Here is a 13,941-nt window from a genome sequence, read left to right as displayed (position 1 = left end):
GCTTTGCAAATAACGATGTCCACAGACAAGGGATAATATTTTGCATGACTTATAAAACGTATGATGTATTGCGACATCAGATGCAAGTCAAATTTGTAGTTTCTTGTCTCATTCCATCGAACTACAGATCCGCTACCCGATCTGGCAAACTTACATAGTGCGGTTATAGCCGATAGAGGGCCTCGAAAGGGAATGCAGAAAGTGCCGCTCACCCTGTTACCAGTTGATGAACCACTGAAACGATTTTGGAAACATTATTTTAAGGTACAAAAAACTCTTTGGTGTTGCTTTAACCTTTCCTATGCTTGATTTCTTTCTTTCTTTATTTTTATTGTGTTCATTTTTCATTTAACAGCCGAATATCACAGCCAATGTCAGAAGATTGACACAGCTATTTATATTTGCAGGCGAAGTTCAAGAGCAGAGATTGGCCAATAAAAAACATATTGGTCTCTCACATACACACACTCATAAAGTTTTTAAATGTTTCCCAATGACTCATGCAGAATTCCTAATCATTCACCAAAAATGAAACCAACATTGTACTACTATTGTGTTTAACTTTTCCCTCAGTTTTAAATGATGCCTTTGACTCCTGACCCTTTTTAATCTGACTAAGTCAGGGATATTAAGTTTAGTAGATTATTTGTGAATATTAGTATCAATCAGCTGATTAAAATAAGTATAAATGGGTCATTTTTCGATAGGCACCAAAGGGTTATCACTATTGATTTACTTTTTTATTTTTTCTGTGGTTTGTCATGAGGCATGGGACTTCTCCCTCCAGTCCTTTAGGTGGCAGTAATTCTAAACTTGGAGTTGACAACCGCCAGAAGACTTCAGAGAGGGAGATGTAAGTTTTACTTGGCTAACGCTAACAGTATGAATGAGAGGCACACGATATCATGGTAAAACTATAAATCAAATCTCACTTGTTCGAGATTGAAGGTGCTGTGCTGTTATCAGGAGACAACATTTGCCTTCTTAATGAAAGGTAAACAACTGTAAAAACAGTCTTTGCTATGCACTAGCACGCAATAACCGACCTGACTTCACGTCTTCACGTTAGTCTATGTGCTAGGCTTTTGTTTACATTTCTGTAAACAAACATTATACAGGTGGTAGACGCAGATGAACAGAAACACTACAGGTTGCAACTAAAATGAACTCTATGACATTGGTAATCTGAATATGTAGACTACATGTAGAGAATAGCTACGTTTTATGAATGGCATTTAGTTGATGGTCCTGGTTACGGTAAAGCCTACAGCTAACCTAGACGTTCAACAAGACTATTAAAGTTAATTAAGTTGGTTCAGAAATAGATAGGGTGACCAGTCATTGATTAATACATTGACTAGACATGCAGTGGCTTTCCTTGTCCTTATAGGAGACCTAATCTAAACTCTAGTAAGTGAATAGCTTTATGTTACTTAGCCTACAGCTGCTTGTTATTATCTGATAGTGTACAGCACATTGAATCCTCCGTGTATGAAAAGCGATATATAAATCAACTTGCCTTGTCTTAGCCTAAGCTAAATAGTCCACCAAAGAGTTTTGCATATTTCTAGATTTAAGCCCTTTTTTATTTCCACATGTTGAAATATCCGATGCACACAGCTGGTTCATCCAGCATTTTGCTTTGTATTTTTGGTTCCTTTGTATTGTATGTGTAGTTTTTGTAGTCTGCATGCATGCGTAGATGGCATATGTCTGTGTGCCTATGTGTATGTATGATGTGTATTTAGCTATTTGACACCTTCATTTCCTTCTGGATAAATAAAGTATCTCTATCTATCTATCTATCTATCTATCTATCTGTCTGTCTGTCTGAGTTCAACACACTCTCTTTAATCTCTATATGAATATTCTGTCTCTTGAGGTATTATTTGTGCATGTTTGTATCTCTACTATACAGTATAGCCAAGCAACAGCACTGAGGTCTACGCAGCAGGGGAAAGGTTACTGTGGACTACGGAGCAAGATTACTGAGGTTCTCACAGAACGCGCCTCAATGTTCTTTGTGTTCTAGGCTGATCGTCTTCATGTGGAACCTATCCGTGGAACCGGTCAGGCCGACCCGTAATAAATGGTTCTGGTTCTGGCGCTGAGACGGACCTTTCCCCCCATTCGCACTGCACTAGCAGAGGTTCTGCAGTTCTACTCGAACGGTCCATCATGGAGGTCATTGTAAAAGTGAAAGATTCCCAAGAAGAGAAGGAGTCTTCTTTTCTCTCACTTAGCTGCGGCTACAGCGACATCAAGCCAGCCAGTATTGAGTTGATACTAAAGGAGGAGGAAGTTGCAGAAGACCGGGACGCGGCACTACTGCAAGCATGTCAACAGGTCGCTATGGTGAAGATGGAGGAGTTCGAAGAACATGAAGAGGGTTGTCGTCGACAAGGTAGGGACAGACATAATTCTTCTCCATTCTGAAGTTCGAAGACTTCTGATTTTGTTTGTAACTACTATTTTGTGTAGTTTTTGTGCACTATTTGTTTTGCCTACTTTTGGACTGCATTTTTAGGAAGCAGATTTTTCATCCCTGTATTGCAGAAAAAAGGGAAGCAATATTAAGTGCGTGTATTACACAGTAGTGTTACATTTGTATGATGTGAAGGTTTTTTTTATTATAATAATAATAATAATAATAATAAGCTTTATTTGTATGGCACATTTCATACAGAGAATGCAGTTTAAAGTGCTTTACATGTGGATCATGTCACACAATAATAGAGAAAAAGAAAAATAAGAACAAATATAATAATTAAACAAACTAACCAACGAAAAAACATCATATATTTAATAATTTAAAAAATGATGACAATTCGCAGGATGGTAAGGAGATCATCTTACCATTTTCTTGTGGGTTGCTTGTTTTTATGTCATTCTCAAATTAGTATTGAAGTAATCATCCATGTGGAGGAGAAACAAAACTTACTTTTAACATTTGTTTGTTTGTTTGTGTTTGTTATTTGCTCTACTTTGTAGATGCGGACAGCGGAGAGACTCCGTGTAGAGTTAGCTTTCCGCCGCTGCATCTCAGTGACGGCCTGTCGGGTTGCGGGGAACGTCAACCGCCGCCTTCGCACCAGTGCTCTCCGGTGACCACCATGGCGTCTTCCCTGTCAAACCATCTCAGGACATCACACACTGCAGAGAGGCCTCCGGTATGTTCCCTGTGTGTGTGTTTGTGTGTGTGTGTGTGTGTGTGTGTGTGTGTGTGTGTGTGTGTGTGTGTGTGTGTGTGTGTGTGTGTGTGTGATCCCCTCACAGATCACTGGGACCCCCACCAATCACTACACAGATCACTGGGACCTCCACCAATCCCCTCACAGATCACTGGGACCCCTACAAATCCAATCCATTATTAAGGATGAATGAATGACCTTTTGAATGAATGAATAAACATTATGTTTATGTTGCGGATGAATATTACTCTGTGTTGGTGGTAAGAATTATGCTAAGGAAATGCATATGTATGGATGTAATAAACATCAGTAAATTATTCTAAAAGGTTCTATATATCTGTATTTAAATATTTTTCAAATATTATGTGTGTGTCTCGACAGTTTAGCCAAGCAACAGCATTGAGAGTAGACTACGGAGCAAGGGAAAGATTACTTCCTGTTTCGTGGGACCTGCGCGAGGAGTCAAGGAGGCCGGATCTCATGGATAAGCTACAAGACCGGTCCAGACACCGAAATGTGAGGCTGTGCAATAATAATAATATGTTTTATTTATACAGCGCCTTTCTCAGACTCAAGGTCACTTTACAAAGTCAACACAAAATCATTTATTAAATTATTATATTTATACAATAATAACTAAATAATAATTATGAAATAAAAAAATTGTGAATGATTTTATTTTGCCTTCCAGAAGATGAACGCAGCCACTGAGGAGGAGGAGCATCACCACCGGCGTATGTCTACGTTGCTGGGCAACAAGAATGCGGCCAAGCACACACGGCTGATAGAGTTCGGCTGGATGCACAACGGCAGACAGGTGCGCAGCCGCAACGGCGGAGGCACGCGGCGTTTGGTCATGCCCAAGAACGCCAGTTACGACGACCTCTTCCAGCTGGGGAAGGAGATGTTCTTCCCGGAGGGGCTCTCCACCAAGGGCCCCGAGACTGACTTCCTGTTCCAAATCCGGGACTACAGCGGCACGCAGATGCCCCGCGATGCAACCGTGGGAGCGCTCTATGAGCCCCTCAAGCATGGAATGCTGCGACTCTACCTGTGCTCAGGTGATCGCGGCGAACTCGAACCCGAGTCTGAGTTAAGATTGGAGTCCGGGTCCGAGTCGTGCGGTTCTGAGCACGTGTCAAGCCCGAGCAGGCCCCAGCTCGGGCCGCCACCGCGCTCGACGTCGACTTCAATGTCATCGCTGTCATCGGACGTCAACTGCGTTGCCTCCAGCGATTTAGCTCACGAGGTCCTCGGGTACCCGGACGAGTCGTATCACTTTGCGGTCGAGGCGTTGGCATCGCCGCCGTCTTTTAGATCCGGACACCACGCGCAGTTAGAGTTGAATAGTTGTGACTCGCAAGCTCCCAAGCTTCTCTGTGACTCCCAGGAGTCGCGCGTCCCCGCTCTTGAGGCTCCGTCTCAACCAAAGAGGTCTCGGTGGGAGCCGTCGTGTCCCAGCTCCACTTCGAGGACGCTCAGACTGCGGCGCGTCAACATCGCCCGCGACATGATCAAGCAGTTCGAAGACCCCAGCATGATGGACGCCGCTCTGTCTGTAAGCTTCGTCGGCGAATCTGCCGCCGACGCGTCCCGCCTGGCCTCTGCATCCGTGAGCTTCGCAGACGAGTCTGGCGTCAATGCGCCAGGCCAAGCATCCCCTCGGGAAGCGTATTCCAGGTTTTGGGCAGTGTTCTTGCAGGCGGACGCTGCGGCGGCAGCAGCGAGCGAACAACGACGCCGCGCATCCCCACCCTGCTGCCTGACCGGGGCAAGGCAGAGTGGGAGGCTGCCGGCAGGATCCTGCTGAAGGGCTATCGGGACGTTGGCTACTTCCCCACCCGGCTACCCCTTGCCTTCGCCGTCTGTCTCGTTCACGGAGAGGAGGCGCTCACCCCGGAGATGCTCATCAAGTCTTTCCTGAGGTGGGTAGAGTGACATAACACTTTATGTATTGACTTAAATTTTTATGTATTTATATTAAAATGTGTACTTCAAATAGACAACTGGTGGTATTCCATCAACGTTCCTAATGAAAGCTGCTCATTAAAAGCTAAAGCATTAAGGGCTTAAAGGGGAACTTGGCAACTATTTCAACGTAATAAACCCGTTTAGAAATCATTTGGATGGTTAAATGACCTGTACCGGTGAAAATGGTGACTTTCCCCGCTGCGCCTAGCGTCCCCAGGCGGAAAACCAACCTTGCAACATTGAGACTACCGTCCCGGAAAGAGAAGTGAGAAACAAGAAACTAGTTTTAAATCGTGTTTCTTACCTTGTAACATCCACATAGTTCTGCCAAACTTAAGCTAACCGTTTCGCTAGCTTGTAAACAAATCCATGTGCTTTATCATTACCTTTTCCTACAGTTTGAAATAGCATAATGCACAATTTCTCCAGCAGAGGGGGAAATCCTGCCAAGTTTCCCTTTAAAGCTGATAATGTTCCATCTGAGTGAGAAAATGGAGTTAGTGGAGAGTAAGGTGAAATGTTTATTGTGAAACTAGATGTCCGAGTGGTGTGTAGTGGTACAAAATATGACCAGTCCTGCACATTCTCTCCGCAAAAATAAATCACACTTGTCAATTTGTCTCCATCTGGTACTCCATCCTAGCCTGGGTGCCAGCCAAACTTAGCCCACGACATTTGAGGTTGCGAAGTTTGGTCTGGACTGGTTCCGTTGTGGAGCAACTATGCCTGAACCAGAGCGGTTCGGACCAGAGTAACTCCTAAGCGGTTTTGTTTAGAGCTGAAAATGCAACTGTGTTTGAAAGAGGACAGATGTAGATTGCTAGGGACAAAATATTTGCTTTCGGTATGGTACAATGTCTTTGTAAATGATGTTTAATTACAAAGCGTTTCATCCTGGTTCTCCCTAACAAAAACACTGTTGCTAGAAAGTAGAGATTTAGATTTCGCCATCGCGTCTTTCGTAGAAGATATCGACAGTGCAATAACTTTTAAAAAAAGACCAGATAACAATGTTAAGGCAATTGTGGAGAAGGATGGTTCGGGTGTTCTTCCTACAGGATTCACCCCCTGTATCGGTTGAAACACATCCCATAATCACATCTCAATGGAGCAGTATCAGACTCATGTTCTGACTATAATTTGAGTATGATGACATCAGGCTTTACTCCATCTCCTACTTTTGCAACATCAAGTCTTGTGGTTGGTTAAATAAAATACTATTAATCAGAAATGTGTCACAGGACAAATTCAACAAAATTAAGAGCTCTACACTTTAAAGTGCATATGTAACATAAAAAAGATGAGGCTTGATAAAATAAAAGCTAATAAATATAGCACTGGTTGTGGGGAGGGGATTTGCTTTTTTTTGAGTTCGACATGGTTATGGCCCTAGGGGATAAAGCTGTTTCTGAGTCTGTTGGTTCTGGAATTGATGCACCTAGTGCCTTCCAGAGGGCAACAGGTCAAACAGATGGTGGCATGGGTGAGTGATGTCTGTGATGATGTTTCTCTCTCTGCTGAGACAGCAAGAGTTGAAGATGTCAAACAGGGTGGAGAGGGGATGGCCGACCAGTTTCTGTGCAGTCCTTACCACTCTAAAATGTTTACTACAATTTTAAGCCTGTGTGGGAAGATCAGAGTGAAATGCTCAAAACTAAGATTTTATGCATTTCTGTCAGGGTTGTGCACAATTCGAATTGCAATTCTGCTTCCTGTTTGCTACCTCAATTGAAATGCAAGTGAAATTCAAGAATTTAATTGGAATTTAAGAGCCAGTTTCAATTAAATTCTGGAATTTTGCACACGCCTGATTTCTGTATTAAAGTGTGTACTGCAAATGGAAACCTGTGGGGTATTCTGTCAATGTTGCTGATTAACTTTCAGTTGAGGGTGAAGTCATTCTATGAACACAAATGAGCTGTAATAAATAAAATCTATAAAAATATATGAAATTGTATGTGTTGAACATGAGTTCTGAGTGTCTGAGTTCCCATTTTGTGGCTTCTATACTAATATTTGTCAGGGGTAATTTGTTCATGTGGAGGAGCCTACTATATCAGGAACAGACTTCCAAAGCCAAAAACCATACCATATATATCTGTTAAACAATATATGTTTCTAAACTATATATCTATTAGGAATAATATAGGCTTTCTCCATTTTGAAGTCTGTTTGATGATGCATAAATGAATACACGTCTAACTGTAGTGCTCAATAATCTTTGATGTAATCAAGATTAGACGTGTATTCATTTATGCATCATCAAATGGAACCCTCAGTGAATAGAATTTTTCCATTGTTGCATCATCAAAAAGGAACCCCCTGTGAATAGAATTTTTCATTGTTTCATCATCAAAAAGGAACCCTCTGTGAATAGCATTTGTTCATTATTGCATCACATAGAATTCTCAGTGAGTGAATAGCATTCTGCATTCTAATGACATGTTTGTGCTCTGACTCCCGAAAAGGTTCACCGGCACAGCAGAGAGGGACATTCTCTGCGCCGCCCTGGAAGGAAGTACGTACGAGATTGATGGCTTGCTCGATGTCCTCCACAGGATGTGCGTCAGAACCTTGCCAGATGGGGGCAACATTGAGGACGTCGTCGTACGAATAGCACATGCTCAGTTGATCCAGGGGCCCATGTACCCCTTGGTCAGGATGGCCAGCACTGCCCAGAAAGGCCTCAGGCAGCTCCTGCCCACGGTGGCTGCAGTGACTGCACTTTACGACACATAACTTCCCACACACACACACAAGCAAGTGCAGAGATGAGGAAACTCTGCTTAAGAAAGTAATCAGGCACTGTGCCTGATATCAGGCGTGAGCCAGGGTGCACAAGGGGAGGCCACAGTCATTGGAGAGCATGATTTTGATGTAACGTGTTATAAATGTAATGTGTTGTTTGTGCTGAAGTGTTTTTTCCCCTCAGTCGCAGGTCGGGATTTACGAATATCCGGGCGGCATTACACCCTAAGCAGGATAACCATGGCAACAACACATCAGTAGGGTAAAAAAAAAACACTAACCTGTCTCGCGACCCAGCTCACGTTCCCTGTTAGTGGGTGAACACACTTGGTGAATTCTACTTCACAATGATGGGAAGAGCTGACATCAAAGCCCTGTGGAAGTCCTGTGTGTGTGTTCCACCCATTCACTGAACCAGCGGATTCTGATTAGAATGGCGGGGTTTTGACTCTGTTTCCCTATCCTCTGGATCTAATACATACATACAAGCCTCAGGGTGTTTGTGTGTTCTCATTGGACTTTATCTATAGTCACTGTGTGTGACTGTAATAGCTGTACTTTATAAAAACATTCTCCCAAATCACACACACACACAATTATTATTATTATTATTATTTGTGTTTTGTATGTTGACCAGTGTATGTTGTACATTTTCACAATCCATGAACTTTAATAACAGAATTGAACACATTTGTTTTTAAATTCACACTTTAAATGATGCTTTCTAAGACCTGTACAAATGACTGCTATGTATTTAAATGATGCTTTCTAAGACCTGTACAAATGACTGCTGTGTATTTGTGACACAACAATGTGAAGCAGAGCGGGTGTAAATAAAAGTCGTTAATGCCACAACTGTGAAGGTCATCAGAGGGTCGTATCTTAGCCGGAGAGTTAGCGATGAAGGTCATCAGAAATGGCCAATAGGGGTTGAAAAAGTCAACACCAGTGAAAGTCATAAGGGTCGAGGCTGCAAACGTCACCACTGATCTCAGACAAAGTCACATTAGTTGTATGTTTGGGTTGTCAAAGTCACCACTGGTGAAGGTGAGCAGAGTTGTAGAGGCCATCGTGGTCATACGGACTTGTTCTGCAGGTTGGCCTCGATCTCAGACAGCCTCTGTCCTATCGCCACGGTTAGAGCCTTCACCTGGGCAACATGACACACAAACACAGGAGCAGTTTGAGTCTTCAGCTGGTCAACATGACACACAAACAAACACACACACACAGAGTCTTCAGCTGGACAACATGACACACAAACACACACACAGGGGCAGTTAAGAGTCTTGTGGACCATAATTATTTGCTAGTATTTTGCAAAACAATTTTAAAGTAAATTGTCTGTAAATGTATCAAATTTCTCTACGTGTGTCTCTACTCTCGTCACCTCATTGAGCTGCTGTTGAACGCCCTCTCTGTACTCAAGGGTAACAGGCGTCTTCTCGGAGCTCAACGTCGCCCTCTGTTGGGTGGAGGACCCCACTACATAGCTGCACATACACAAGAAAGGGAACGTACAGGTCAATTATTCCACTCCACTTTGTCAATCCAATCTTTATTTCAGACTGACGACAAAGTCCCTGGGGGGGGGGGGTTGGTTTATGATAATAAAAGGGGGAATGAACTTTTTGGCCTACTAGCCAAAGTGGCTGATAGATGAAAAAAATTACCAGCCATGCATATTTTTTTTTCCGGCCAAAACTAAACAATTCTTTTCATAACTATTTTAAAACTAGGCCTATCATTACTATACGGCTCTTCAGAACGCTGCGAAAGTTCCATTAAAATTAATTAATAGAGATCTGCAGTGGCATTGCAGAGCTCTGGGTTCGTGGGCGTTCGAAGTGGCGCAAAAAGTGGGTATGCGCTATATGCGGCGCATAGGGGCACAGCACCATGGGGGCGCCAAAGCCATGGTCAATAATAATAACATATTTGGTATATTCTATATGTAGCTACTGTTCATGATACTGTTGTTATCATTTCTGCATTTCCTCAATGTTAAATAACATTTTAGAGGACTAACAGGCTAGAGTAGGCACCCTATCATAGAATTTTGACATAGAAGAGGGAGTGGGGGCGCCGTGAGCGCTGAGCGAGCAGGTACGAGTAGTGAGTTTTCGTCTATGGAAAAAGATGGATGCAGCAAAAAAGCTGTTGGGGGCTAAAAATAGAAAAAGAAAGGGAAAATGAGATGGCATGTCAAGGGATGCGACAGTAGCTAAATAAGTGGATGGTGAAAAGCAACAGGTAGGGTTTAAAGTGTGACGTCTGTGCATGGAGGCACACGTTTCATGTTCGTGTTATTCATGTTACCAGACTAACTAGCGTTTGCTAAGCATATGCCGATTGTAATAGCCTATTCCATTCAGATAGCTAGGTGGCTACCATGCTCATACTGCACACTTTTAATCATATGGCAAACTGCAAACAGAAATGTCACACTAGCAACAACTCATTACATGTTTCCATTTACTAACAATGAAGACTCCTTGTAATAACAATGTTGTGCTGTCAATGTGGCACAAACAAAGGCTAGAGTTGGACCAGCCTTATCTTTTGTGAGCAACAGCTGGCAAAAGGACGTTATGAGAACCGTTTAGACTCTCCTAAAGTGACAATGCAACACTTCACAATACTTCAAGTTCAAATTGGCAGAATTTCTTAAAAAATAATATGTAATACATTATTGGCCTTTTGTTTTACTTTAGTTGTTTGTGTTTTTTTTTTTTTGGTGGGGAGGGGGGACGGCAATTTGTTGTTGCATACCCCTCAAACAATGGGTAGCTATGCCCCTGGGCGTTCGTGTGCGAGTGCGTGCGTGTGTGTGTGTGTGCGTGCGTGCGTGTGTGTGTGAGTGTGTGTGTGCGTGTGTGCGCATGAGTGTGAGTGTGTGCGTGTACCTGTCGATTCTGGCCACGTCCATGCTGAAGAGAGACCGCCGATGGTCCAGTTCCTTGGGCGTCGACACGTACATGATTCCGATCGGCGAGGAACAGCCGAGACAGCTCAGGGTCCGGATCACACTGGTCATGTGGAAAAACAATCTGGAGTTTTACGCAACAACCATAATCACTAAAGTCCCATTTAAGTCTGAGGTGCAACATTTTGGGCCCTGTTTTTTTGCCCGCCTTGTTTGTCCTATACGGTTGGATGTCAGCTACTGGGATTTGCTATCCTAACAGTTTTTTTGTTGAAGTATATTTTTGGGGGGATTGCAATAAAAGCCCTACATTCTATAACTTGAATTTTGTTACTATGGAACCGGCCCTAGATAAAAGTCATCTGTAGAAAAGTGTACTAAATATCAATCGTTTAGGATGAAAGTAATCTGTAGAAAATTATACTAAATTGTCCAAATGTGGGATAGCTAAGCTCCAGTGGGTGTAGGTCTTCCCCAAACTTATGAATGTCAGTGAAACTATGGGCCAGCCTATCTTCTTCACTGGTAGGATGTTTCATCAAGGTAGGATAACTTGACAGAGTAATGGCACCCCCTGGGGGCAGCTACATTTATTACAGCATGTATGACGTGAGTGAGTGAGGTCCCCATACGTACCAGCCCATCTTCTTGTACTTTCCAGCGAAGAGAGGCTCCCGGCCGACGGCCACGTTGTTGCTGACTCCTGTGAGAGAGAAAGAGAGAGAGAAAGAGGGAGAGGGGAGGGGAGGGGAGAGAGAGAGAACAAGAAAGTAAAATAGAAAGAAAGAAAGATAAGAAGATGAGACGGCAAGAGGAGAGAGAGAGACAGACTGAGAACAAACCCAGCAGATTCACTGCCACTGACTTAGAGGTTATAAAATGTTGTGTCATTACAGTGACACGCTTCCTTTACACATGGGGAAGAGCGCTAGTGACAAGCTGTCAGAGACACTTCTCAAAGTCAAGGATGGGTCCTTCAAAGGCACTTTTTCAAGGACGTTACATCATCGAATCTCGCCAAGCACTGGTCCAATGTCAAGGGTGCTTTAAAATTCTATCATGTACTGAGTCCTTCGTTCTAAGATTTTCGAGGATGCATGCGTGTATCTTCTGCGTGCTTGGAACACCCACAATCCTGTGCGCACATGATTTTTAATGATGCACCTGCAGCTTCCTGCACACTCGCTAGTCTGTTCCATTGTGTGTGTTCTATATGTTAAGAAGTTTTGCCTCGTCTTTGAAGGATTTGACTCGGCATGACTCGTTCTACCAAGCACGAATCCTTGACTTTGAGAAAAGCCCACTATTTGTCATAAGGAAGTTTGTTAGACTAAACACACAAAATGCATGCAAGTCAGCAGATGAATAATACTAGTAGTAGTATTTAAAATAGTCATATTGATAAATACAAATGTACACTGATACAATATAGTTGCAGACTCCTGAGAGAGATGGAAACGAAGGGGACAGAGAATTATGTTAAATATTAAACAAACTTTACCATGTGTTTAACTGCACAATACGACATACCACACACAGGACCGCTACGGTCATCTTACCTTAAATGGTATTCGTGTCTAACAAATTAATGTATGTTGTATGTTACGACGCTCAGTTAGGTTCCGAGTCAGTATGATTGATCTGTTGCTATAGAAACCCACCCATTCCCAAGAAGAAGAAGAAGAAGAAGTATAAGTATATATACTTTTTTGATCCCGTGAGGGAAATTTGGTCATTTAACCCAATCGGCGAATTAGTGAAACACAAACAGCACACAGTGAACACACAGTGAGGTGAAGCACACACTAATCCCGGCGCAGTGAGCTGCCTGCTACAACGGATGCTTACTCCGTAGCAGTATGTGGTTCTGCTGCTCGTCCGTCCCGGACCACGAGAAAGAATCGCCCAGGGGCAGTCTGCACTTCACGCAGAAGAAGACGGCTGGCGCGTCGCTGTCCTCCTCTCCGGCCAGTGTGTACGTAGCCTCTCCCACCGCGGACACGGACGCCGATAGGTAATCGTCACCCATTGTCACTGCGATGCTGGTGGCAACCGGGGGGGGAAAAAACAAGAACAAGTTAACTTAAAATACATTGTTCATCTGACGGATGTTTTTGCTGAGCAATTCCCTTTTCAGTCACTGCTTCAAGGCGTCTCGTTCGTCGCTCCAGTCTACCTGCCATATCCAAGAAACAGCAACGATGTGTGTTCATGCCACTGGCGATGGTAACTTACTAACTGGACAAATTAATCATAACGCTAATGTTAATGGCTCAATAAACTACGCAAATGAAGATAGTCAATGCCTGCTTGGGAAACTTAATGACATGGTGGCTACTGAAATGGACAGTAAACTAATGTTAACATTATCTAGCTAACTCTGACAGCATGGATAGAACATTAGGTTTGCTTTGCTTTTACTGTTTGTTATGTTTGCTTACTTACTTACATAGTCAAAGGCAAATTTTGACGACTCACACAGGTTGCACGGCTAGCTTCTCAAAAACGATAAAAACGATACACGCTTCTTGGAGGTCAAGGGCCTGAAACACTTTTAGATCACAGAATGTTATGTTAACGTTACCTCTTTCCTTGAGGTATGTTTTCTTCTGAATTTGGCGCGGTGGCGTCTTTGCGTCTTCCTGTCTATGCGTCTACGCACTTCCGAATTACTAGGACTTCTGGGTGATGAAGTTTGTTCGTGCATTCCATAGACTAGGCCTTTTTATTATTATTATTATTATTATTATTATTATTATTATTATAGTAGTAGTAGTATTAATACATACATTCTCTGTACGTAGGTAGAGGTGGCGTCTGCGCCTTTCGTCTAATCCCGGTGCGTAACTCCAAGATAAAGTTCGTTCAGACAGGAAAGTAAAGAGGCGCACTCAGGGACTAATATACAAAATTTTGTTTTAATATACAAAAACTGTATTTAAATTGCCGAGAAAGCATTACCATGACCAAACTAGACAAACCCCAGATCCAAGTCCATCATCACTGTCTAAATTGAGAAAGAAAGAAAGAGAAAGAATGGGAGGGGGAATCAGAATAATTTTGTTTTGTTTTGTTTTTTGTTACACGAGTCATCGGCTTTGTTTT

At 42.9% G+C, this 13,941-nt stretch overlaps 2 protein-coding genes across 7 annotated transcripts; one reads left to right on the top strand and one right to left on the bottom strand.

Moving 5' to 3' along the window:
- The first annotated feature begins 825 nt into the window (after positions 1-825).
- LOC125297315 lies at positions 826-5,110 on the top strand. Of its 2 annotated transcripts, none has more exons than XM_048247612.1 (5): positions 826-853; positions 2,033-2,404; positions 2,992-3,170; positions 3,573-3,707; positions 3,883-5,110. In XM_048247612.1, the coding sequence occupies exons 2-5, from the start codon at positions 2,179-2,181 to the stop codon at positions 4,999-5,001; spliced, it is 1,659 nt and encodes a 552-aa protein (XP_048103569.1). In that variant the 5' UTR covers positions 826-853; positions 2,033-2,178; the 3' UTR covers positions 5,002-5,110. The 2 variants fall into 2 exon arrangements, with proteins under 2 accessions (XP_048103569.1, XP_048103568.1); XM_048247611.1 differs by lacking the exon at positions 826-853 and adding an exon at positions 860-994.
- A 3,395-nt stretch (positions 5,111-8,505) lies between these two features.
- On the bottom strand, positions 8,506-13,701 carry mis18a (MIS18 kinetochore protein A). Of its 5 annotated transcripts, none has more exons than XM_048247789.1 (6): positions 13,626-13,701; positions 12,685-12,878; positions 11,473-11,539; positions 10,817-10,939; positions 9,301-9,403; positions 8,506-9,060 (listed from the first exon to the last, which is right to left on the bottom strand). In XM_048247789.1, exons 2-6 carry the CDS (start codon positions 12,863-12,865, stop codon positions 8,986-8,988), a joined length of 549 nt encoding a protein of 182 aa, XP_048103746.1. In that variant the 5' UTR covers positions 12,866-12,878; positions 13,626-13,701; the 3' UTR covers positions 8,506-8,985. The 5 variants fall into 5 exon arrangements, with proteins under 5 accessions (XP_048103746.1, XP_048103744.1, XP_048103745.1 ...); XM_048247787.1 differs by lacking the exon at positions 13,626-13,701 and adding an exon at positions 13,282-13,543; XM_048247788.1 differs by lacking the exon at positions 13,626-13,701 and adding an exon at positions 13,421-13,543.
- Positions 13,702-13,941: the final 240 nt, after the last annotated feature.

This window comes from Alosa alosa, chromosome 7 (assembly GCF_017589495.1).
Source record: "Alosa alosa isolate M-15738 ecotype Scorff River chromosome 7, AALO_Geno_1.1, whole genome shotgun sequence".
NCBI classification, from domain to species: Eukaryota; Metazoa; Chordata; class Actinopteri; order Clupeiformes; family Clupeidae; genus Alosa; species Alosa alosa.
Note: the sequence above shows the minus strand (reverse complement) of the source record. Positions and strands in the feature narration are given on the sequence as shown.